Source organism: Lepisma saccharinum, chromosome 14, assembly GCF_977018435.1.
Source record: "Lepisma saccharinum chromosome 14, izLepSacc3.1, whole genome shotgun sequence".
Classification (NCBI taxonomy): Eukaryota; Metazoa; Arthropoda; class Insecta; order Zygentoma; family Lepismatidae; genus Lepisma; species Lepisma saccharinum.
Genome location: NC_139242.1, coordinates 43,619,673 through 43,646,849, shown reverse-complemented (window position 1 = coordinate 43,646,849; position 27,177 = coordinate 43,619,673). Strand labels below are relative to the sequence as shown.

At 39.5% G+C, this 27,177-nt stretch overlaps 2 protein-coding genes across 2 annotated transcripts in view; one reads left to right on the top strand and one right to left on the bottom strand.

Moving 5' to 3' along the window:
• LOC145998825 (anoctamin-7-like) overlaps positions 1–27,177 on the top strand; it is a 111,315-nt gene that overhangs the window by 77,075 nt on the left and 7,063 nt on the right. Inside the window, exons 16-18 of the mRNA XM_083135481.1 lie at positions 12,332–12,537; positions 15,297–15,518; positions 18,018–18,147. Coding sequence (XP_082991607.1) covers positions 12,332–12,537; positions 15,297–15,518; positions 18,018–18,147 — 558 coding nt within the window. The remainder of the gene's footprint in view (positions 1–12,331; positions 12,538–15,296; positions 15,519–18,017; positions 18,148–27,177) is intronic.
• Positions 15,715–27,177, bottom strand: part of LOC145998824 (anoctamin-7-like) — a 137,627-nt gene continuing 126,164 nt past the window's right edge. Inside the window, exon 21 of the mRNA XM_083135476.1 lies at positions 15,715–15,824. The gene's annotated coding sequence lies outside the window, so the exon portion shown is untranslated. The remainder of the gene's footprint in view (positions 15,825–27,177) is intronic.

Below are 27,177 nucleotides of genomic sequence, written 5' to 3'. Positions count from 1 at the left end.
TATCAGTCTATAAAAAATGAAATATTTATTCTCAAGAAAAATATGTTGATGTGAACATGAATACATAATAATTCCAAATTTTATTTGTGTATAGTTGTAATCATTAATTTGGGTAACACCCTAATTGCAATATTCATATATCAAATTTGGATTGATATGCCACTTGCATAGGTATGGTATTCTCAAAAACTATAGTAAAAATAAGTAACTGAAGTAACAATGCTATCAAAATTATTGAATGATGGGAACCATATTAATAAATAACAGAATTTATTTACCAGTAGTAGAAGATTTTTAATACCCATATGGTTGTTTTTAATTTTTTTTATGCAGAAGTAGCACAAAAGTAGCAAAGTAGCGAGTAGCGCACATGAGTAGCGTAGCGACCTACTTTTTGGTAAATGTAGCTGTAGCTGTAGCGAAGCTACATTTTGGAAGAGTAGCTGTAGCTGTAGCGAAGCTACTTTTAAAATGTAGCGTTCTGATCACTGGGCGTTACCCCCACACCCCCTATACACCTTCATGGCATGTTGCTAAGCACAGGGGAACACTTTACCTTTTTTTTTATTATTACCTATTGCACTTTTACCCAATTTCAAACAGAATTTAATGTTTGCACGTTGCTCCATTGCTCCGTTTCCGACCGACGTTCAGCAGGTACTGTCAGTCACAAGATCCGTACGCGTCGACCGTTGATGCTAGCGCTTTGCAACTTTGCCGGAAGAAAGTCAAAATGTGTCACTACGTAGTACATATACTTCTCCATAGATGGCACTGATGGTTCTGTGGCAAAAAAATCAGTCACCTTTCCCACTGGACGGACTGTGTATAGTGTAGGAATTTTAGTACTTTCAACGAAGACATGTTCACATAAGATATAACTGATTATAACACCATTAAGCCTTGTTTCCATGATATGAAAAACTCAATATGCTGACCAAGGCAGAAATTTGTTTTATTATAAAACATAAACTAAATGTAATGTTTCAAGAGAGGACAAGAAATTGAAACTGCTTGGCATCAGAAGAAGTGTGCAGCCGGGGTATTCTGCCACAAAAGAAATGATGTAAGTGAGATGACAAAAATAAATTTTATAAAGAATATGAAGGACAGAATCAAGAAAATATGCACAAAAGAAGGTGAAAAAGAAGGCAAAATAAATAGCCTATGGAAACAGCTGAAAAAGAATGGCTATGAGAAGGAGGATAGACTGGACATAAACAGAAGAAGAAAGAAAAGTGGCAGGGGAGAATTGGAAGAGAAAGAAAAAGAGAGGAGGTTTGGAATAAGGAATATGGGGAAGACCACAGAAAAGATATGCAAAGTGCTTAGGAAAGCGGGCATTAAAACTTACAGGAAGGGATGGAGAAGCATCTTAAGAATAGCAAAGAATGCAAACAAGAAAAAGGAAAACAGAGAAGAGGAAGGGATTATCTACGAAGTGAAATGTAAAGAATGTCAGAGTGTGTACATAGGAGAAACAAAAAAGAGGCTGAAAGACAGGTTGAAACAACATCGGGATGATGTAAGACTTAAGAGAGAGAGAAATGCAATATTTAAACACACGAGAGAAACAGGACATGACATAGAGTGGGATGAGGCTAAGCAGATAGGAACGGAGAGGAGAATACTAGTGAGAAAATGGAAGGAGGCCAAGGAAATAGAGAAGAAAGGTGAAGAAGACACAATGAACTGGAATGGGGGACTGATGATAAACAAAGAATGGAAGAAGGTGTTAGAAAGAGTGGAAAGGACAAGAGAGAAAGAGGAGAGAAGAAGGAAGAAGAATGAAGGAAAAAGACCTTGAGACAAAGAGTCCAAACACATTCTAGATGGAAGAAAATATGTTTAGCCTTTTAGGTGAAAGTACAGTTGACAAGGAAAAGCCACCTGCTAGAATGTTCCAGAACAACTTTCTAATCGTCTGGAGGGGAGTAATGTTTGTGTATATATATCATCCTGTTTTGTACCTTGTTACATTTGTACTTGGTACAGAATCTGAAGAAGACCTTGCTAGAAGGTTGAAACGTTACGTTTAGTTTATGTTTTATAATAAAATAAATTTCTGCCTTGGTCAGCATATTGAGTTTTTTATATAACTGATGTTGATTGGTTTGAGTTAAATTCGCTCCATGATGTTAATGATAAAGCAGAGTTTTTAACCTCAAATATACAAAATGTGTTTGACACACACACACCTCTGAAAATGATAAAACAAAGTAAGAAAAACACAACATGGATCACCAGTAATGTCAAATTGCTGATGCGAATCAGAGATAACGCGCTAAGAAAGTTTAAACGTTCGAACAATCCAAGCGACTGGTAGCATTATAAATAACTTTACCACGCCCGTCATAAGGCAAGAAAAGAACGCCTATCTTACCTTCAAATTTGGTGGGAAAAATTTAAACTGAAAAGATACATGGGATGAGTTGAAACAACTGGGTATTGTTAACAATAAAAAGTCTCACAATAATACCTCCTCACTCATTAGTACTATTGAAGAATTTGATGCCGTTAATGTTCAATTTGGTAAAATTTGTAATGAATCTGATATTCCTCTTCCACTCAAGACTCGGCAAATAAAGTATTTCGAAAGCAAAACCTGTTCCGCAGGGAAGCAATATTTTAACTTCACTGAAATAACTGAAGAAGATGTATACAAAACTATGTATAGCATACGCTCAAATAGCTCTGGAGCAGATAGTATCAGCACTAAAATGCTCAAAATTGCTTTGCCTTATGTATTATCTCCGTTAACGCATGTCATTAATTTTTCTCTTTCCAGTGGCATCTTTCCTGAAATGTGGAAAGAAGCACGAATTCTACCACTTCAGAAAAAACAGATCGCTACCTCTCACAATGACTTTAGGCCTATCAGTCTTTTGCCTGTGCTACCTAAAGTTCTCAAAAAAATAGTGCACTCACAAACGTTCAAATATATTAACACAAATAATTTACTGCCCCCACTGCAATCTGGATTCCGTGAGAAACACAACACAGCCATTGCACTTGTTCAAGTAGTGGATGATATTCTCTATGCCACCGATAAACAGCAAGTCACTATTTTAGTACTTTTGGATCTCAGTAAGGCTTTTGACACTGTGCAGCATGATTTATTATTAGCTAAACTTAAATATTGCAAGTTTTCTGCTTCAACATTAAACTGGCTTCGATTGTATCTGTTTAACAGGCGTCAAAGGGTCATATTGCATAAATCACCGTCTCACGTATCTCAGCCTATAATGCTAAAAGCAGGTGTGCCACAGGAATCGATTCTAGTCCCCCTCCTGTTTACCCTTTACACTGCAGATTTACAGCAAGCCATAAAATTCTTCACTCCACATTTCACATTTTTACACAGATGATACCCAGTTATACTTTTCAGGTCATCATGCTTCATTGGAACGTAACCCGCACTCACTGAATTCAGACTTGAACATCGTCAATAACTGGTGTGAAACTAACGGTCTTAACATCAATCCGGAAAAATCACTTTCATGATCATTGGATCTATTTATTCAAGGCCGTTAATGAAAAACATTAACATGGATCTCAAAATAAACAATTTGTCTATTGTCAGGAGTAACACTGCCAAAAATCTTGGTCTGGTCTTTGACGAAACAATGGACTGGTCAGAACATGTAAAGACGCAATGTATGAAAGCTTATGGAACACTCGGAAGTCTAAATCGTTTCCGTAACTTCCTCCCTGTTGAATGCAAACTAAGACTCATTCAAGCATTAATATACCCATTCTTTGACTATTGTGATAACGTTTACGGGCCTCAACTCTCGCAAAAGCTCAGTGTAAAAATACAAATGGTGCAAAAAGCCTGCATCAGATACATTTTTCAACTAAAAAGATCCGATCATATTCTTCCGATTTTAAATAACAATCAGGTTATTACTATGGCAAACAGAAGGAAAATGCACTATCTCTGTTTCGTCCGCGGTATATTAGCAGAAGGTAAACCGCAGTATCTGTTCGAAAAAATGCATTCTCGTAGGGATATCCATAAATATGCTACCCGCAAGCGGAACAATTTCGATTTACCCCATCATTCTGCCACGGCCTACAAATCATCTTTCTCCTTTTCGGCCCCCAAAGCATGGAATGCATTGCCTGCAAACATTGCATGTATAAAGAACCCCGTAAATTTCAGAGCTAAAGTAAAATATATATACTGTTAATGGAACAATGGCAGAGTCACGGCACATATTGAAGGTATCAAGTCACTACATGAAATTGTATTTTTATTATTATGTATTATTTTTGTCTTTTATTATTACTTATTATTTTGTCTTTTGTATTTGTAGTTAATCACTTTTTGTATTCATTTAATTTTGTGTATCTCTTACAAGTAGATACAGGGTGAGCATAAAGTCTTTCCCTGATTATGAATATTTATATCTCAACTTCCACGGTAGATAGGCAAATAAAACCTATGGCAATAAGTAGTGCAATACATCAAGATTCTTTCCATTTCTTTGTTTTGTCTGATTTCTTCTTCTCTTGTGTTTCAGGTAGCGTAATTTAGAAGTTCTGCTCTCACAATGACGTCTATGCAGGAGAAAGCGCAAAGTGTTTTGTGGTTCCATGAAACACGGTCACCTGTTACAGTTCAGCGAGAGTTCAAAAGGGTCTATGGTCGAGATCCGCCAGATGTGAAGAGCATCATAGGATGGTACGTAAAGTTTAAAAAGACTGGCACTGTTGGTGATAAGGCAAGAAGTGGAAATCCTGCAGTGAGTGACGAAACTGTTGATACCGTGTGAACAGCTTTTGAACGCAGTCTGCAGAAATCGACGCATCGTGTCTCCTGAGAAACTGGAATACCTCAGAGCACTGTGGTAAAGATTTTACACAAACAGCTGCATTTCCATGCATACAAAGTGAAATTCTGCAAGCTTTTCAGCCACATGATGGGCCCACACGCGCTAACTTTGCTACAGACATCCTGGAACGAATCGATGCAGACAATGCCTACCTTAACAAAGTGTGTTTTTCAGATGAAGTGAGGTTTCCCATATCCGGGAAAGTAAACAGACATAATGTCTGGATATGGGGGTCGGAGAACCCACATGTTGTGTTACAGCACATAAGGTACGGCCCGAAAGTGAATGTTTGGTGTGGCTTAATGCACAACAAAATTATTGGACCGTTATTTTTCACTGAGCCTACCATTACGTCAACAGTTTACCTGGACATGTTGGAACTTTACGTTGCGCCTCAGTTACAGGAATTTCAACCATGGGTAGTGTTTCAACAAGATGGTGCACCGCCACACTGGGAGTTAACTGTTCGCCAGTTCTTGCATTCACCTTTCCAGACAGATGGATCAGTAGAGACGGTCTCATATCATGGCCACCACGTTTGCCGGACATAACTCCTCTTGACTTTTTTTTTTATGGGGTTACGTTAAGGACACAGTGCTTAGTTCACCAGTTCCTGATATGCAAACTCTTCAGACACGAATACGGGATGCTATAGAAAAGGTGACGGAAAAGATGTTGGCAAAGACATGGAGAGAAATTGAGTATCGCCTAGACGTTCTAAGGGCAACAAAGGGAGCACATGTCAAGTGTACTGATAACAAAACATTATGAGTTAAGCTACCATTTCCAACAAACCGCATATCTGTACCTAACATAGTTCTTTAGCAATACAAGTTTGTAATCAGGGAAAGACTTTATGCTCACCCTGTATGTATTATTTTACTTGTAGCTCACTGCTCCACATGCAGTTTATTATATATGTAACATTACATTGACAAGGGTTAGGTAGCAGAGCAGTGGCTTTCCTTGATTTGAGTTTCACGACATCAGAATTCAGAAAAAAACAGTAGTTTTTAACTGCTGTACTCTTAGTTGTTACATGGCAGTGGAGAAGTGAAGTTCTGTGGATCAGCTATCTGAACTATGCCGAAACACAAATGTGTTTTTTGTAACTACTTACAAAAACTGTTTCCTGCCTTTAGGCCTGGAAGAAACAACTCCAAAGCAGAATGTCAATTTATGTTATTCTTTTAAAGTAAGAGACCGAGATTCACAACGGTATAATATTACGGGCATAGTGAATAAATATTATAATATTCAGACATCTGCCTAATGAGGCCTATTATTAGTTATACAGAAATGGTGTAAAATTGTTTTACAGGGGTGTGAGATCTATAAGCTCACCAAAACACCAGTAAGCCCATAATGTATGTTTGAAGTGCTGCAATCTAAAAATGCCATCTTTTTCAAAGTTTATCATCTGGTATTTGCTTATCTAAAATCGTTGCGATTCTTGGAAATACACTCTAAATAATGCGCAGGATAAGCAGTACAAAGTATTCTAGACACTGAAAGAAAAGCAGAAACCTTTTGCGGCAGACACACGCTCTGCGTGATTGATGTAAATCAACTCCCATGCACTACGAAAAGGATACTAGACCGCAGCAGAAGACTTTCTGCTACCCCTAAAATCTGCAAATGGGCTGGTCCTTCCCTTCACCCCTGCTCCCCATCATCCCTCGTTTGAGGATCTTCTCGTGAGCTGACTGCTGTATTATAACTGATATTGACTATTGAATAGTATATTATTGTTATAGACATGTAATAACATTTAATAATAATAATAATTGTTATTAGCATTGTTGTTATCACTATTATTTGTTGTTGTTATTGTAGTACTAACTATCCATGAATTTTTGTTTAAATGTTACCGATGTTCATGAAAGAATGTTATTGATTGATTGGAATTAAAATTTTGTATGAGTCAGCACTTAGGCTATTTACACCCGTCACATTATATGAGTGCGAGCTTCAGCTACTGAACGGGTCACAGGTGGTGGATAGTGAAACCTCCCTCGGATATGAGAGGGAGCAGTGAATAAAGGGAAACCCAAATAAGCAGTACCGGACCGAGGCGGCAAGGCTATCAGGGGGTGGAAGGTGTCCAGTGGCATGCACATACTCAGCAAATACCACAGATATGCATCGACAGCCTTGTGTCATGGTGAATAAACACCGCCATAAAAGAGTTTGCCCCTACTGCCTTGTGGGCCTGGAGGGATCCGGAAAGGCTACAGGAGTTGCAACTCTGACAGAAAATAAGGGTGTACCTGAGAACCCACAGGTGGCAGCCCCACCACTCAGGTGTAGGCTGTGACAGGCCCGATTAGCCGACAGCAGAAAACATAAAAAAAAAATAGAGTTAAAAAAGAAGCAAGCGAGACTGGAAATTGGAGACTACACAGGCTACAAATAGGGACATTGAATATTGGAACACTGACAGGAAGGACTGAAGAAATTGTGGATCTAATGGAGAGAAGAGGGATCAACATCTTTGGAATGAGCAAAACGAAATGGAAAGGAAGAGGAGAAATGAAATTGAGGAAAAACCATCAACTGTACTGGGCAGGAACTGAAGAGGGCAGACGAAATGGGGTTGGATTTGTAGTCAAAAGTGGAATAAGTCAGGAAGTAGAAAGGGTAAATGACAGAATTATAAAACTAAAAATGAACGTAAGAGGGGAAAGTAATAGAAATAATTCAAATCTATACCCCACAAACAGGACGTACAAGGGAGGAGAAAGAAGAGTTTGAAGAAGACTTGGAAAAACACGTAGGAAAAGAATGGCAAATTGTGATGGATGATTTTTAATGCACAAGTGGGAAGAGACAGAAAAGGGTATACGGAAGTACTTGGAGCAGATGGATGGGGACAGAGAAATGAGGAGGGAAGGAGGCTACTGGACTTTTGTAAGAGAAATAGACTGTTAGTAGGTAATAGCTGGTATATCTACAGTCATAGGCGCCGAATCCATGGGGCTTGTGGGTGCTCGAGCCCCCCAATGTTAACGATGTGGGGGCAGAGCCCTCCAAATAATTTTGCTTAAGAGGATCTAATGTATTATTCTGCTTCTAGTCTTCTTAAGCACTTGATATTGGTAAAATTGGCTCTACACATGCGATGGAATTTTTCATCCGATAAATCATGCATCTTCTTTCTCAATCAAAATTTCTGCTCACGGCAGTACTGTACAAAACTGTCTATGTCTTTTGGTGGATGCATTTCTCCCATATATAATATACTTCTCTAGTCCATCTTGCTTTTTAGATTTTTACTTTCTTCAAACCAGACATTTTGGCTGTAATAACTAATAAAGAGTATGCACCTAAATGTTAACCTCATTTCCACGTACTTCACCTCGGAAACTGCAGTCTTGCGGCCAACGAGGCTCTGGCATCTGAACCTACAGCCAGCACAATCCTTTATAGGGTTGTTTGATTTGAGATTATGTTTTCAAATCCACTTTATGCACAAATAGGCTAATCCTGAGTGGACGTACAGTTTAAAGTGTGGCCCAAACTACTTTGTGCCTCCACAGGGTATCGAACTCAGGTCCCCTTGATCACAAGGCGATGACGTTACACTAAGCCATCAGGGAGGCTACCTTTGTATGGTTGTATGTTCTCCAGTGTTTTGCTCATAGGAATACATGTGCTGAGTGCCCCAGTACAGCCTAGGTTTTTACCCTGGGTAAAAACATTTTAGAGATACGCATGGTGATTTTTTCATACAATGTAAGGGGCTTGGCCTCGTATAATGTGACAGGTGTAAATAGCCTAAATGCTGACTCATACAAAGTTTTAATTTCAATCAATCAATAACATTCTTCCATGAACATCGGTAACATTTAAACAAAATTCATAATTATTATTATTATTATTATTACTAAATGTTATTGCATGTCTATAACAATAATATACTATTCAATAGTCAATACCCGTTACAATACGTGTAATTAAATAGGACTAAGGACATATCCTGCTAACTGAATTTGCTGCACACACTGCATAATTCATTCGTTTTATATTAATTCTAAGGTGAAAACCAACAACTGTAATATGTCAAATTAAAGATAAGCATTTATGCTACAATTTTTGTATGGAACGGGCATCTGACTACCATGCGAGAGACCTGGGTTCGATCCCCGACAGGGGAAAACCGGGACTTTTTCAACCTGTTCAGGCAGCTCCAGCGCCCACCCAGAGTCGTATAAAGTAGGTACCTGGAGGAAACTCTGGGGGTTAAAGGTGGCCAGGGGTGTGATGCTGATCACATCACCCCCAGCTCTGCCGAGATCAAGAAAGTGTGGGGCCCTAACCCCACATGCCCTATACACCTTCATGGCATGGTGCAAAGCACAGGGGAGCACTTTACACTACTTTTTCACATTTTCTTCTCAGATGCCCGGTTTTTTATAAATTAATGATAAACATAAAATTAATAGTAAAAAATACATTTTTTTTACTAATCCGTGATTAACTACTTAACGGTTGCTCCTATTGAAAAACCTAAGATAACATTAAATATAGAACACATATTAAGCTTACATTAAAGAAAAAAGATAGTTGAGATCGGACCATTTGTTTCAGATATAGTAGTTTTTTCAAATGTCAACATCCACCATCTTGGATTGGCCGCCATTTCTATTAGCTACCACTTTGAAATGGCAATCATGTTTTTTTTGGTATCCTTACACACCCATATAACTGTGGCATAAAGGAAAATTAGTACCCCCAAATTATACTGAATTCTTGATTTTGGCCACTTGGAAGAGCAATGAAGCATAATTCGTCTTTTATCATCAGAGGGTGTTAATTGAATTAAATTGTTGTTTTAAGTCCACTTTATTCACAGAAAGGCTAATTGGGACTGGACCTATAGTTTAAAGTGGGATCCAAACCACTGTGACACATGTCTCCACAGGGTATCGAACTTGGGACCTCTTGATTATAAGGTGATGACAGTACCACTATGCCATCAAGGAGGCCCTCATCAGAGGGTGTGAACTCTTCTGAAATCTACAGACGAATGAGTGAGGATTCAGTGTAGAAACAGTTGTTTGAGATAGAGGAGAGTTCTAATGGGTGAAAAGATTTATAAACGGAAAACAAAATGTCAGTGAACAGCCTGGAAGTGGGAGACCAGTCAGCAGGGCAACTGGAACTGTGAGGCAACACATTGAGCAGCAAAGCCGTGAGTTCAAGTGAGTCACTATTGATGAAATTGTCATAGAATTTAAGATGAGTCGCAGCTTTGCAAACAATATTGTTCATGGTAACCTTGGGTATAGCAGATGGAGACCCAAGACAAGCTATCCAATGATCTCAAGCATGAATGGGAGATGAGTTGTCAGGAGAATTTGGACCATTATGCTTGTGAAGGAGATGTTTTTCTTGATCGAATTGTGACGGGAGATGAGTCAGCGGTGCATCATTATGAAGCAGAGTGTAAGAGTCAATCTTGCAGTGGGAGCACCCTGTCGCCTCAGACCATGAAAAAATTCAAGACCAGCAAAGGGCTGCGTGTTGGAAAAGTCATGCTGACCGTCTTTTGGGATGTCACTGGCCCTCTACTGGTGCACTTGTAGAAAAAGGGTCAAACTATGACTGAATCGTCAGGTGACTTCTCTGAAAGGAGTACTGGATCTTCAGAGGAAACCCCCCCCCCATCCCAGATGGCAGCGTATACAGTGGATACATTGCATGGTCTGAAATTTGAAGTGTTGAAACATCCCCTGTACAGTACAGACTTTGCACTATTGGACGTTTACTTGTTTTGATCTTTGAAAGAACATTTGTGGGGTAAGAAGTTTGCAGATGACAATGAGGTAATGGCAGTAGTCTGGAAAGTATTTAACCTTGTAAACAGCAGGACCAAGTGTGTTGTGAAACAGTTGTCTATGTCAAAAATAAGACAAACAATTTCTGTAAGTACTCTAGAAAACAAGCTATTAATCTCTTGAATACCAGCCTGTAGATAGAGAGCAAAATCCGACCATGCTATGCGGAGAGCATTAGGTAACACCCAGCGATAGTGCAAACAAATCATGTATCACATTGGTTGCTAATTCCATAATTCTTGTATTCAAATGATTAGATTTGATTGTCATTGATTTGTTGTTTTAAGTCCACTTTATGCACAGTAAGGCTAATTGGGACTGGACCTACAGTTTAAAGTGGGATCCGAACCACTGTGCCATGTGCCTCCACAGGGTATCGAACCTGGGACCCCTTGATTACAAGGCAACGACGCTGCCACTGCACCATCGGGGAGGCCCTCAAATGATTAGAATTAACATTATTCAGTCCTCAATCAGACACATGTAAATTGGTGTTCAATAACAAATAAACACAAGAAAAAAAGTGAAAATCCAAACTATATTGAAAAAACTGTCAATATCGGATGATCTGATTTAGCGTACTCCATGTCGGCTCTCTTGTTAGTCCATGCACACAAACATTTTACAACATGCCAAAAAAATGCTTTAAAACTCTTGCCAGGTGTTGACAGTTCTTTAGCCACGACAGCAGGATGAAAATCATAGTCATTTTCAAACTTATAACATGGATTCTCACGTGCATCACTGAAAGGATTGTTCACGTATGTCCAATCTCCGACAGTCTTTGCCTCGTCTTTCACATCGGATATATCTGAATATTAAGACTCACTACAGTCACTGTCCTCTTCTTCCAGAACATAATCCGACGAACTACTATCCTCCTCCTCCATATTTTTCTGCTTTTGTTTTACAAAATATGCAACGAAACAAAAACACACAGGTCTCCTCAATAGCACGGTTACATACTTTCAGCAACAGATGGTGTAACTAGCGTGCTTTGCTCATTGCTTGCGATAGTCACGTGCTCAAATGACGTCACGTCAACACGTAGACTTCGGTCCTTCCCGACCAGAGGCATCATACATTTTCTTGGCCATTACCATGCAAGAATATTTCCCTTTCGGCCAATAGTACCAGCTACGTATGGGCCACACGTAGTGGTAGGAGAGCATGCAGGCTCGACTACGTACGGGCTGTACTTAGGGGCAGTCAAGAGGTTAATAAAATTCCTTTTATCTAAAGTTTCTTCCTTGTAACTTGTAGACTCCCATTTAATTCTTATTAGTTCACCGAGCTTTTTCACTACCATGTATGATGCTTTTCATGCTTAAGCTACTATTAAGATTTAATTTTCCATGTGTAAAATAATTAGTATATTATGAATTTAGTATTTGTATATATTTGGTATATGATGATGTGTGGGTGGGGGTGTCCTCCCTGTATGCATTGTGATGCTTTCATTTCAGCATTGTTTCCATTTTTTGTAGTACACAGCATCTGGAGCCATATTTGAATACTGAATTTTAACCCAAAGATGCAGTCGATTTTTGTACAGAGATTTATATATTCCATTAGTTATTGTTTCCATTGATGACCTAATATTCTTTATTGATACATTACACATATATTTTTCTGGTATTTTCTACTTCTCAGTTTGGCAGTATGGATTTGTTACCCTCTTTGTTGTTGCGTTCCCGTTAGCTCCACTTGTTGCTCTGGTTGCCAACTACGTGGAAATTAGAGTGGATGCTGAGAAATTTGTGTGCAACAGTCGGCGACCTCCACCAGAACACGCAAGAAACATTGGAGTCTGGTTTGACATACTCAACATATTAGGGCATTTGTCAGTGATTACAAGTGTAAGCACCACATATATATTTTTCTGTCTTGTGATCTGTATTGAAAGAGGGTGAGTGTGTGTGTGTGTGTGTGGAGTTCTCTAACTTCCGAAATTATTAACTTCTTGTTAATTAATTTATGTTTTTTGGCTGAATCAGTCATTTGGTGATAAATTGCTTGATTCTTTAATAAATAAATAAAAAACAAGCATGTCTAAAATTGGTAGTATAAAATAATGTATCAGCAATAAACACTGAAAACATTTCTTTACCAAATACAACAAAATATTAAAATTATTTCCCAGATTTTACATTTCCTCATATCTAAATCTTTGCAAATGGAATTAAATTTAAATTAATTCAGTTTTCGCTGGCTTATTAAAGAATTTTGGTCACTGAAGAACCGAAAGTTCTTATTAAAATGAATTTCATTTTCCCATATTCTTATTCACAGGGCCCTGGAGAATATACAGGGTGTCATTTTAATGACACCCACGACTACAGATTCGTATAAAGTACATGAAAACAAACAACTTTTCTCAGTAACATTTTTCTCGTTAGTGCTTCAATTCGACGCTACAACCGTACAAAAAAGATCCCTTTGCTGCCTGGATGCTGGCAACCCAACACAACATTTGATCGTATCTGTGACGTCATTTCCTGCGGTGAAACAGGGCATGGCAGTGTTGCAAGGAACACACAAATTTTGTGAAAAATGACAAACTACCAACCACATTATTAGCTGTAAAACGAAGTGAGAAACGCGTCCAGTAGACTGAACATCATAGCCTACCAGCCAGAAGATCATCAGTCATCTCAGGGGAAGGAGGAAGTGAATCAACGATATGAGAAATGGTAAAAAAAAAAATATTCAAAATGAAGTGTCAATATCTGATTTTGTCTCAGCCTACAACAATAAACATATATAACAACAACAACAATACATTTTATTGGACTTACAGCTTACATGTGGCTGTTTACGCCCAGCTACATGTATATTATATTTGCAAATCTCGATGCAAGGTTGATATCTACAGGTCTGTGTCTAGATGCCTTGCTGATAACGGAAGTATCCGAAGTTCATGTTGTTACATTACGGATAATACACGTACAACCACAGTAACAATATAATGATGAATCAGTAGTGATTATACTGCCCTGTTCATAGTTGCAAACTATTACATGTGGATACGGTGCATAAATAAATACAGTCGTAGGAGAGTTTGTGTTACTACTACTTATATCTCTGTATTTTCAACCATTTTTGCCACTTGCTTCATATTGCCCTGAATATACATTATATTATGTGTTGCTTACCTTTGGAATTTTGAGTTCTTTCATTTCTATTTTGTCATCTGTTTAGTGTGTCACAGACAACTAGTATCAGAAGGACAAAGTGGATAGACTGAATTGTAGATGCCAACTTGGTAACTAGATTTGCAAATATTTGACATGTAAGCTGAGACAAAATTCGATATGACCACTTCCACTTGAATTCTATTTGCTTTCTACCATTTCTCGTATAGTTCGTTTACTTCCTGTTAGGTTACAGAACCCATTTTCTCGTTTTGTTTTATGGTACATAATGTGGCTGATTGTAGCTATGTCATTTTTCACAGAATGTGCGTGTTCCTGGCAACCCCGGAATGCATCGCTTTACGACGGGATATGACAGCACAAATGCAATCAAATGTTGTGTGTGGTTGCCAGCATTCAGGCGGCAAAATGGGCTTTTTGAACGACTGTAGCGCTGAAATGATGCACTAACGAGAAAAATATTACAGACAAAAGTTGTTTATTTTGATGTCCTCTATACATTTCCGTGGTCCGTGGGTGCCATTAAAATGACACCCTGTATAATTGAGGCATCATTATAATGCGAATTTTTTTATTTTGTAGAAACAGGTCTATGACGAAAATAGTTAAGAAAAATGAAGCACAGACTTTGTTTTGCACAATTACTCATGAATTGGGTAAAAAAAAATCACATTATGATGAAATTCATAATTGCCACTTTCCTATAATAAAACAAAATCCTCAGATTACTAAGTAGCAGAAGTCCAGTTTTGGCATGTACTAACTTATTTTTCTGAAGTTTTCACCACATCATGTGGCTTCTTCAGGAGATAAGACAAGAATCAATGTAGCAGCCACGTGGAGTAAAATAAGTTAGTACATGCCAAAATTGGACCTTTTTAGCTTCTGCTACTTAGTGAAATGATAGCTTGTGGTGCAAGTTACACTTTATCAAAATCCCAAGACTCTAACTGGTTTTTGCTGCCACCCTGATTCTGTAAGTGCAACATATAACCAAAGAAAATATGAGATCAAGAGTACTTCCCTTTCATTTGTATGACAAAACAAATAAATAAAGGCAGATACAAATGAAAAATTATCCCTATTATGCGTAATATGTGATAAATTACAAAATAAAACTACTAAAAACACCATTTGGGCAAAATTTCACTAGCATTTAACTGTGTTTGTCCACATTGTATTGAGGGGTGTTTTCAAATGTCAACCTCTCTTCCATGTAGTACACCCTGAACAACATTTTTCAGACTAGTAAGGCTCTGGCATCTGAACTCACAGCCAGTATAATCCTCTGTGGAGCTCATGATATGTCATCCATATATGCTTGTTATTGTCCCTTCATCCACTTCATCTTAAAATCATGATTGGCCAAAAGTGGCAGAAGAGCAACATAAAATAAATCAAATCAATTATATTGTATTGACACAAAACCTTCAAAAAATATAATTTTCATTAATCCATTGCAGGCGTTTTTGATTGCCTTCACCACGAATGAGGTATCTAAGACGTTATTCTACCACGAACATTTAAACATGGAAGGTTATATAAACTCCACGTTTTCTCTTGCCCCTCCCATTGCTGATATGAATGACTGTCTTTATGAAGGAAACAGAGATGGAGAAGGACACTTCACTCTTAGTCACTACAAGATACTCTGTGTAAAATTTGGGTTTGTCTTAATCTATGAGGTAAGCAAAAGTAGTCAAGCTAATTTAGAACTTTGGGCATCGTGCTGGAAGAAATTTAATAGACATAACGAGCAAAACATACCTTTAAGGAGCAATGTGCCATGGCAATTTGTCAAATTACAGGATGTGGAATAAAAATTGGTTCATTTATTTTTCTTGAGAGAGTTTCTGTAATAGTCTTGCCAACACTTACTGATTGTCATCTGCATTTCCAATGTACACAATTTACAGACATGGATCGCTGGAGCGGAGCTCAAGGTGCTCTAGCTGTGATGGCATTTTATAACAATGGTGATGCTCCTGCCACTGCAAGGAAAGAATATTGACGTTATTTTAATCTTGGGGGACATTATCTTATTCCATCGGCCAATTAAATCAGGATGTATCTGAAGAACTTTGAAAACATGGGAAGTGCAATGAAGCAGAAATATTCCTATTGACATGTTGAAATGGGCCATGGAGATTTCGACCGCAGATTGACTAAGTGCCAATGAGATTTTGACCGCATTGACTAAGTGCCAACGACAAAATGGTGGTCACCTGTAGAACTTATTTTCAACACATATTTTGCAAATGGCACTATGTAATGATGTAGTTAATGCGTTTCTATTTTTGTCTAATAAAACAGTATTAGTTTTGTTGCATTTCAAAAAGCCAATTCTTATGCCACACTCTGTACTTTCTCCTGATTGAATGGCCCTGAATCCTTCTTCATGTTCAGGTAGTTCCCCAATGGACATCAGGATGACCAATAACCACCAGAATATTAACTGGGTGTTGAACCTAAGGCCACAGGTATTCATCCTCTGGAAGATATATGGGGGTGCAGGTATATCGAAGATGTGATGGTGGATGTAATTTTTCAATGTGAGATAATGAGATTTTTGGTTAACAATGAACATCTCTGCACAAAACTGCTTGGGTGAGCACTCGCTGAGTACCTTTTACAAGGATCACCCAAGGATTATTAGAATCCTTGCTTAACTATACAGAGCTTTCCGAGATAGTAGATGGCATCGTATGTTAGGGTGGAAGCTGTTACTGTTGGATAGTTTGCTGTGTGCACATCCTGAAGCAAGTTTACTACGTACAGTGATGACATGATTTGTCTAAACAGGTCCAGCGAGCAGTTATTCAATTTTGATGGCAGTAGGTGTTAGTGAATCTGAAATTATCGTTGTGAAGGATGTGTAAGAGTTTAAGTTTCGATTTTAAGTCCACTTTATGCACAGGAAGGCTAATCGGAACTGGACCTACAGTTTAAAGTAGGATCCAAATCACTTGTGCCCAACCAGGTATCGAACCCAGGACCAAAGGATGTGTATTGAAATGAGTATCTGTCACCGTGTACAGTGTTCAGATGGTGTAGTGGCAAAAGTGTGCCAAGATATGCTGTGGCGCTTCTGCTGGGAGGTCCTCGAACATCCTCGAACCTCTATCACCCCAACCTGTCACCCTGCGAGTATCACATCTTTGGGCCACTAAAAAAAGCTCTAAAGAGCCGCTGGTTCGCTAATGATGGTGAGGTCTGGAATGCCATGGATGTTCTTCTCTCAGGGTATCCACAATCTAGGGACGTGCTGGGACACTTGCTTGAAATGACAAAGTGACTACATGTAGTGGCCAATGTATCACTATAACTTCCTGTGTCTTCCCATATTTCAACCAATAAACCATGCTAAAAAAAAAGTCTCACTTTTCTTTTGGAGACCCTAATAGATTCATTTATACAATAACTTCAAATGTTAATCTGCTATTAATTTCTTTTAAAGTAAATTTTGGCCACAAAATTTTGCCATGGAATTAATCAACACCACTTGGGACATACATATTCTGTTTGTGACGAAAATACAAAGTGTGAGATTACACACAGTATTGTTCATTTCTGATGTTTTGGAAGGTGTGAGGTAATCTTCCTACAATATTTTTGTCACAAAAATAACACAAAATCAAGTGCAAAATTCAAAGTTAGCTCTTAAATATCATGGTATTTTGCAGTGTGTTCGAATAACATGGTACACTAATTTAAAGCACAAGTCACATAGTTAATCTATGATTTTTCCAGAATGTGGTGTAAAACAAAATCCTTTCAACATTACTTATGTGAAATTTAGAAATTTCGCACTTCCACATTGCACAATTTAATGGTTAAATCCTCTTAATTTCGAAGATCCACTGTCTTCATTACTAAGGGTACAGCGTCTGGAGCGAAGATGGTACCACGTCACTGCTTTGTTTGTCGCTGCCCGGGAACTAACAAAGCAGTGATGTGGTACCATCTCCGCACCAGACACCGTACCCTTAGTAATGAAGACAGTGGATCTTCGAAATTAATAGGATTTAACCATTAAATTGTGCAACGTGGAAGTGCAAAATTTCTAAATTTTGCGTAAGTAATTTTAAACCACATCCATCAAACCTTTCAACATTGCTTAATTTATTAAATTGTTATCTTTCTATGCTTGATAAAATCTGATCAACATTAATTACTCATTTCAGCATGCAGTGTTTTTCATTTGCAAAGTAATAAGTGTTCTTGTACCAGATGTTCCAAGCTCGGTTGAATTAAAAGTTAAGAGGCAGCAATTCCTGGCCAGGCAAATACTGCAATCAACTGTTACTCCAGGTGGTAAGTCTTGTAAATAGAGAGTGCCCAAAAAGGCACATCCATAAATCTGAAACAACTACTGGAATGGAACCAACAGTATTGTACAGTGTATTTCAAAAGATGTGCAACTCAAAATTTGAAATTTTATATCATGAAAACCGTAAGAGATATTTACACCGGGTTTTCTGCATTATAAAGCCTCATTCATTGAGATGTTTTTCAATGCTTAACATTATCAGTTCACTCAATACAGAAAATTAGATAAATTACTAACTGGCAAAAGGCAGGGTTAAATTTTTTTTTCCAGAAATGTAGTTTTGAGGGAGAAAAATACATAAGAAATTATCGAAGGATCATAATTAGACGTCTGATGACTGATGCCATGTCAATCTGTCATTTACGACCAATATTGAGCATGTGCATCATTTGATGGATTTATGACTGGCAATTTTATGGGTTGAGTGTAAAAGTGTCATTTTTGAGACATATCTCTGTAGCTGGCAACACTAGCAGGTCGAAATTTTGTCAACAGATGTATGCAACATGTGCCTAAGTATTGGCCATACATTTGCATGAAAAAACATAAATCATGGACTCTTGAGAGAATCCTCGGTTGCCCGTTGACTACCCTGATTGCTCACACTTCACCTCTACTGTGTCTGGTTGATTCAGCATGGCATATTCATTGGACAGCACGTGTGCACAACTGAAGAGCATTTTACTACTCATTCCTGCACACATGTGTAAATACCCTGCTTCTGCTGTACCTCACAAAGCAACTCTTTTATGATTAGTGCATCGATTTCGAGAAACCAGAAGTGTATGTGATAAAACCCGAAGTGGTCACCCATTAGTTTTAACCCCTGTCGCAGTGGAGGATGTGCGTACACGTTTGGAACAATCTCCAACCAAAAGTCTGAGGAAACTTGCATCCCAAGCGGACTTGTCACTTTCCAGTGCTCATAGCGATGTGAAGAAAACTACTGTAAAACCAGATTGTGCTGCCCAAGAACTGCAAAACCTTGATGAGGATAAATGCTTGAAGTACTGCAGGTGGTTTCAATCTCTCATCGAAGAAAATGGCATCAGAATTCTTGATTACATTTATTTTCACTGATGAAAGTTGGTTCCATTTGAATGGTTATGTCAACAGCCAAAACAACAGAATATCGTCCGCTGAAAATCCTCATGCATTCCACAAGGTACCGCTCCATCCACAAAAACTTGGGAGTATGGTGTGCCATATCCTGACAACATATTGTGGGTCCCATTTTCTTTGACCGAACAGTGGATGGTGTTGTATACCGAGATATCGTTACTCAAATTTATTTCCCTGCTTCAAGAGGATGAATGTGATTGCTGGTTCAGCAAGATGGTGCTACCTGCCATACCTCCAACGAAACTATGGCATTTTTGCACTAATTTTTTTGAAAGGATTATTTCCAAAAAAATTGTGGCCCTTAAGATCACCAGATTTATCCTCCCCCGATTTCTATCTTTGGGGTTACCTCAAAGGAGTAGTTTACAGGACACATCCAACTACCCTGCAAGAATTAAAGACAAACATTGAAACTGCAATTTTGAACATAAAGGAGGAAACACTTCAATGAGTTTCCACCAACATGCTTAGAAGTTTGCGAGCATGTATCCATGAGGAGGCACCAACTTTGAGCATCTCCTATAAACGTGACACGTTTGCTATTGTTGTCAGACTGTTTTTGTTTTCTGACTTGACAGCAATCAATAATATCAAACACCAACAAATGATCCCACAATATTCTTAAGTGCCGGCTCCCGTAGCGGAATGGTTAGCACATTGTGCTACGATGCCAGGTGTCCCAGGTTCGAATCCCAGCCTGAGCATGGATGTTTGGAGTGTCCAATCATCAATTTCATCATGTCATCACTCATCCCCATCTTCACAAATTAGCCAAAAGTGGCACAAAAGGCAAAGTCAAATAAATAAATCAATCAATCAATATTGTTAAGAGTTGGTATTTACTGTTGAAAATCAATTCTCAGATTTTGCAGCAAATGAAAAAATTATAACATGAATTTGTTAACCTTTACACAGCTGAGCGGGTTTTCAAGTGTAACCCCTCTCTGGCCGCAGCTTTTGCACATTTTTTAAAAATTTTTACACCTATTTCAGAAAAACGTTATATCTCGGAGACTATTTGAGCAATCTACTTCGGCTAACTTTTGTTTGGAAGAAAAAACATCACACGACCGTATAAATTCAGAGTGTCCAAGTGAGAAAAACGGGGTTGGGGGCTAAGTCCCCAAATTTCAATGAAAAAAAAAAAATCTGGCGTTCTCTTCTCCCACTATTTTGGAAAAAGGGTGCAAACTTTTGCATTGTTTTAAAAGAATAGACCTTTTGCAACAAAGTGAAACTTGTTTCAAGTCCGTAGTCCTCATAGAAGCTGAAATATGATGCAATATGTACAATTCTGCATTTTGGCAAAAAAATAGCTAATTTGCACATTCTCCCCACCTAGTTGTCCACATGGAAAGCCTCAAGGCACGGGTACACACATAGTGCAACATTGCATGCTTTGCACTCATGGAATGTTTTCTTATCTTTTTTTTGCTGTTAACAAATCTTGCACCTTCTGCGTGTCGTAGTCAATATAGGCCAATGCCTGTTAGCCGAAGCTTCTCTTCTGACCATCTCGAGAGGTAGTGGGAGATTGGCATCGGCACCAGGCAAAGACCTAGAAGGACCAGCCTGCTCCGTCTTTAGCCTTTAGCCAGTTCTTCAATCAAACTTATCTGGAAATCACGATGTGAGTGATTTCAGGAGAAGTGTTTCAGGAGGATGTGAGAATTCAGGATGGACTGGTTTACAAGGTAGAAAAAGAGTTTGTTAGTCCACTTGATTGTCCGTCTGCCAGTCAGATAAGTACATGTCATCTTGTCAGCTTTGTCCACGTAATCCATATGTCTACTATAGTCCAGTATAATTTCGGGTTTCAATGGGTTACCATGGGCATCAAGAAAGTTTCCTTGTGCAGGGGAGGGGGGGGGGCTGGGTCTGTGGTAATTCGTCACCACAAGGACGTCATGTTTGTCGTGCCAGCTTACAGCTGTCAAGTCTCCCTTCATACGTACGTCCAGGTCAGCACGTTTTGTCTTGCTTGTCTTGAAGTCAATGGGCATGGAACGCCGATTCTTATTGACAGTCCCGCAACATTGCACGTGCTCTGTTGTGAGATCATCAAAAAGATCGGGGGAGGTGAAGAAATTGTCCATAAACAATTTATGGCCAATTCCTTGAACTCTCCTACTTAGTTCGATGACCAGGGCATGGGTGGATGTCACAGTTCCAGTCTGTCTTGCTCTGTCCTTTCCAAGATAAACGAGAATATCAAATGTATATCCCAAAGAGTCACAGAGCAAGTATAACTTGATGCCAAATCGCTTGTGCTTCTTTGGAATATATTGTTTGAACAGCACTTTACCCTTGTAAAGAACAATAGCCTCATCAATGGATACGTGTTCAGTGGAATGGTACAATTCAAGGTAACGTCGTCTGAAATGTTCTAAAATCTGTCTCAGTTTCCACAGTCGGTCCCTGTTCTCTGTCACACGAGGAGGAGATGAATTGTCGGAAAAGTGACGGAAGCGAAGAAAGTGCCGGAAACGGTTACGGGAAAGGAGATAGCCGACCCAGGTGGTATGGAAAAGGTTTTTCTGCCAGTAAGATTCTATGTAGTCATGCCTATTGTGTCCGAAGTACAGCCACAGGGCAAAGAAAATGAAAAGTTCGCCAAGGGTGATGGGGAGGGGGGTGGGGGGCTCTACCCTGGATGGATGACTCTTGTCCACAAACTGCTGGTAGTATCTGTTAAATTCTACCAGTAGAATGTCAAAAAGAGCATCCATCCAGAATAGTTGGAAAGAATCAAAAGGCGAGGAGTTTTCAGAAAGATCAGAAGTTTTGGGTCCGGGTCGGCCAGTGAAAGGGAAAGCAGTTGGACTTGGAAGATGAGCATGTCGCGGGCTCCAGGTTGACAAAGTTGAACTCAATGCTGATGATGTTGATGGAACAGGAGCATCATCTTCATCCAAAGAAGAATCGGATACACTTTTCCAATCAACATCATTCAGCTCCTACAGCATCTTCATCACCCACTGGTCCTACAGTCTCATCTTCGTCATCCGTGTTGTCTAGGAAATCACATATCTCCCTTTCGCTCATTCACTTTTTCCCGGACATGTTTGATTGAAGACCTGAATAAACAGAAAAAAGTGGATTTGCAGAACAGAAGATGCAAGGACTTACCACAATCAGCCAACGCACAAGCAAGCACCAACAACAGAGCACATAGACGCACAAGTTTCAGCTAGCACTCAAGAATAGCTTGTGACCTGTCACTGTGTGAGACTCACAAAGACTCTATTGGGTACGCTATTGGTTACATGGGAAGGGGAGGCAGGCATAATTTCATCAACAAAGACAGCAGAGGCATCACATTTCCTTCGCAGCATGCTGTAACCAACATATTTCCTTTTGTTCCAGTCAAGCGTGACAGTGCATTTTAGTTTCCCTTGTTCTATTTTTAGACTCTCCTCACCAACTTCAGCATTGGAACACACAACCCAACATGTTGACAAAAGATAGCTCAGATTTCCCAAGCTGGGAGGCAGAAAACAAGCTCGTAAATCTCATATATTGCATTACATTCACTCCAGCTGTCAAACCTCGCATCGAAGGGGAGGGGGAGAGGAGGGGAGGGGGTCATGGGTAAGTGGGTTTTCTTCAACAGGACATTTCAAAGTCGACAGTCGACAGTCGGTGGCGTGCTCGGGGGGGGGGGGGGGGGTTGGTGTGGGTCACATTCCTCCCTCCATTAGGGCCCAGTATTCCTAAAAAAAGAATGTCAATAACAGAAAAAGATTGGAAAATGATGAATGAGTACTAAAAAAAAGTACACATAAACCCCACCCACATTCGAAAATAAAAAACGATTTGATTTGACTACTAAGCCAGAGATCCTAGGTTCGAATCTCAGCTTGGCCATGGGTATTCTTTGTGTGTATCCCTTCATCAATTTTACTGTATCATCTTCGTAACTAGCCAAAAGTGGCGGAAAAGCAAATTAAAATAAACCAAATCAAGCAATCAATCAATGATTTGATTTCATTTTTGTTACGTAGCATCGCTTATTTGTCACATTTGGTTAATCGCGAAGATGATACGACAAAATTAATGAAGGGACAAACACAAAGAACACCCATGCCCATGTCGGTGTTCGAACCTGGAACTCCTGGTGTCGTAGAGCACTGTGATAACCACTCCCCCACGGTTGGTTGATTTGGTGTTTAAGCACACTTTATGAACAGAAACAAAACAGGTAACAAAACACACTTTCTTGTAGTTTCTTCAATAATATTCATTTGGCTTTTTGAGTTCTGACATACATTTTTCATTGAAAATTATTTCATTATTCACTGCAACACATAGGACAAGAATGCGCAATCATCATGGGTTCGAATCCTGGCTTGGATTGTTCATATGAGGTCCCTTATCCCCTGCAGTCTCCGGTAAATTTCGGCCGGTTTGATGTTTTCCTGGGTGAGGAACTTGATGATTATGCGTTGCGCAACAGACACTGGCACACTCTGCTCACTCATCGTGAGAGCTACTAAATGAAGCATGCGACACGCCGGCTGTTCTGGTTCCTGACTCACAACAGCCCCACCTACCAGCCGCACATGCCCAATCACACCCTGCTATCCATTCCGATGCTTAGCCAATCAAGGCTCGTTCATATTTGATTCACCCTCGTACAGCCATATTTATGACTGTTAGAGGCCAAGAGTAGTATATTTAAATAAAACTACTAAAACAAGAGTGAGAGAGAGCCTGAGCACATATTTGTAATTTAATCATTATATATTCCATACTTGAAAAAAAGAAAAAGAAAGCATTACATTATTTTCTGCACATAACACGTTCCCATTTCATAAATAATAAAACTACATCCCTTATTATACATACATATTGTACAACGTGTAAAATGTTGTGTAAATACAGAGAATTTTACCCTGAGTTCTTTAGAGGATTTACAAAAAAATCTATGAGAAACCAATCCCCTATCTGTTCTATAGGAGATAGACTAGGGGACCTGTAAGCCTTGGCTTTCAACGATTGCAGCACGGGGCGAGGGGACAAGGGAGGTAGAGGTAAAAATCTTCCGTTTTCCTTCGAGCGGTCGTTTCTACCTGGAAACTGGTCAGGCAGAGGAAGAGCGAGCTAGGGTATCCAGCCAGCTTTGCCCATGGTTCACACTGATGGACGAGAAGCCCGTGGAAAAGAAAGTGTTGCATATGAACTGTGGTAGCTTTAACAAGACATTAAATATTGTGATTTGAATATAATTCAAAATGTGAGATTGATTGATCTATCTCTGTCAGACTAGCTACTCCTCAGTGCACGTCACTGCTAAAAGCACATGAATTTTTTAATCAGCATGATGGGTCACCAGTGACCCATTGGCCGACTAAACCTATATTTTCTATGGATCACATGTGACCCTTGGGCGAGTAAAGGTTAACCCAGTGATAGCATACATGATTAGTTTAGTGATTGAATCGAAACATGTAATGTCCAAATTGTAATAATAATAACCAAAGTATACATGAGGATTAAAAGGAACACAAAGCCTCCATGAATTCAGGATGTGTCGCATTTATGACTCACCCGTACCATTTCATAATAAGCTCTTGTCAGCTGGGTTACTTGTCTGACTACTATGCTAAAGATCCCGGGTTCGATCCCCGGCCGGTTCAAATCCGGGAACTTTTCTAACGGTGAAAGCGGCCCCGGCGCCCACCCAGCGTCGAATAACATGGGTACCTGGGGGAAACCCTGGGGGGTAAAGGCGGTCAGGGGCGTGATGCTGATCACATCACCCCCACTCACGACCGGATCAAGAAAGTGTGGGGCGTTACCCCCACACCCCCTATATGCCTTCATGGCGTGGTGCTATGCACAGGGGAGCACTTTACCTTTTTTTTTTTTTTTTTTTTTTTACAGCTGGGTTAGGATGGCAGGGTTGCCAGGTGCATGCAAATGTATGGCCAATATTTAAGCACATGTTGCATGCGCTTGTTGACAAAATTTCGAACCACTAGTGTAGATATGTACCAAAAATGGCACTATTTCACTCAACCGATGAACTCACCAGTCATAAATCAAATGATGTGCATGCTCAATATTGGTTGTAAATGACAGCTTGACATGGCATCAGTCATCAGACGTCTAATTATAACTATTCAATATTTATATTTCTTTCTCACTCAAAACTGCATTTTTGGAAAAATTTAACCCTGCTGCTTTCCGCCAGTCATTAATTTATCTAATTTTCTGTATGGAGTAAACTGATAATGTTAGCATTGAAAAATATGTGGGCAGATCGGAAAGTAACAGACAATAATTTTTTTCTCAAAAAGTTTAATATGTAACAAAAACCAAACAAATCACAAATGAACTGACATCTTTGACCTACTTTTCTACATAGTCACCAAGTTTCTCAACACATTTCTCCCATCGTGGTACCAGTTTCAATATGCCCTGTTTGTAGAAGTCCGTTTGGTTGGAGTTTAGCTATCTGCGGACTGCTGATTTCACTTCCGCATCTGTTGCAAAGTGTTGGCCGGCCAGGAATTCCATCTTGGGACCAAACAGAGGAAAGTCCGATGGTGCCAGGTCCGGACTGAATGGTGGATGCTGGAGCACCTCCCACCCAAATTCAGTGAGTTTCTCACGAACAGGAGCAGCAACATGGGGACGGGCATTTTCACGAAGAAGTTTGACACCATCAGCATGAATGTTGCGGCGTTTGTCATGAAGGGCACGATGCAACTTAACCAAAGTTTTAATGTAGACTGCAGCATTCACAGTAGTCCCGTGTTCAGCAAAGTCCACCAATAACACACAAAACATGTCCCAGAACACTGTCACAAGCACTTTCCTAGCAGATTGAGTCACTTTGAATTTTTTTCGTACGGGGGAACCAGCATGTTTCCACTCCATAGAGGCCTGCTTGGTTTCGGGCGTGTAGTGGTACGCCCACGACTCATCACCAGTGACGATTCCTTTCAGAAAGTCATGCCCTTCTGCGGCGTAACGCGTTAAGTGATCCATGCTTGTCATCATTCGCTGGCCCTTGTGGTGGTCTGTCAGGATCTTAGGCACCCAGCGAGCACTAACTTTACGGAATTTCAACGTGTCATGAACAATGTGGTACACCGCACCATAGGAAATGTTGAACGTATGCGATAAGGTTCGCAGGTGCACATGCCGGTCGTTCACAATTGCTGCCTCAATGGCGCGGATATTCTGTGGAGTTGAAGCTGTAACCGGCCGCCCGGAGCATGGCGAATCACTATGGTTCACACGGCCCTCTTGAAAGAATGCACACCACCTGGAGACATTGCTACGGTCCAGACAGTCGTCCCCACGCATGTCCCTGTGAATTTCACTCGGTATATGGTCTTTGGCTCACAAAAATCGAACCACACTTTGCTGCTCTTCACATGTGGACGACAGTAACATGCGCGCCATGTTTGTTTCGTAGTTCAGGCTTCTCTCGCTAGAGAGAATACCCTCTGTGGTGCAAACTTCAAACTCTCTCGTCGTACAATTTCAGCATTCCAGCTGCAATATCTGGGCAGAAAAAAAAATATTGTGCTTTACTTTCCGATCTGCCTAGTATATCAATGGATGAGGCTTTATAATGCAGAAAACCCAATGTAAATATCTCTTACAGTTTTCATGATATAAATTTTCAAAATTTGGATTGGGCGACTTTTGAAACACACTGTACTAAAGTATTCTCTCTAGTATTTCTTTATGGAATTAAGGCAAGTTATGTCCAGTAACAGAAGAAACTAAAAACTCAGGATGGGTATGGATTTTAAAAGTCTGAAAGCCCACTGTGCGGTGTAGAAAAGACAGGAGTCATCTGATTTCAAAATTTATTATTTGCCATTTTGTTGAGATTCAGATGGGAGGGAAGTGACAAAGAAAGTATGAGGAAG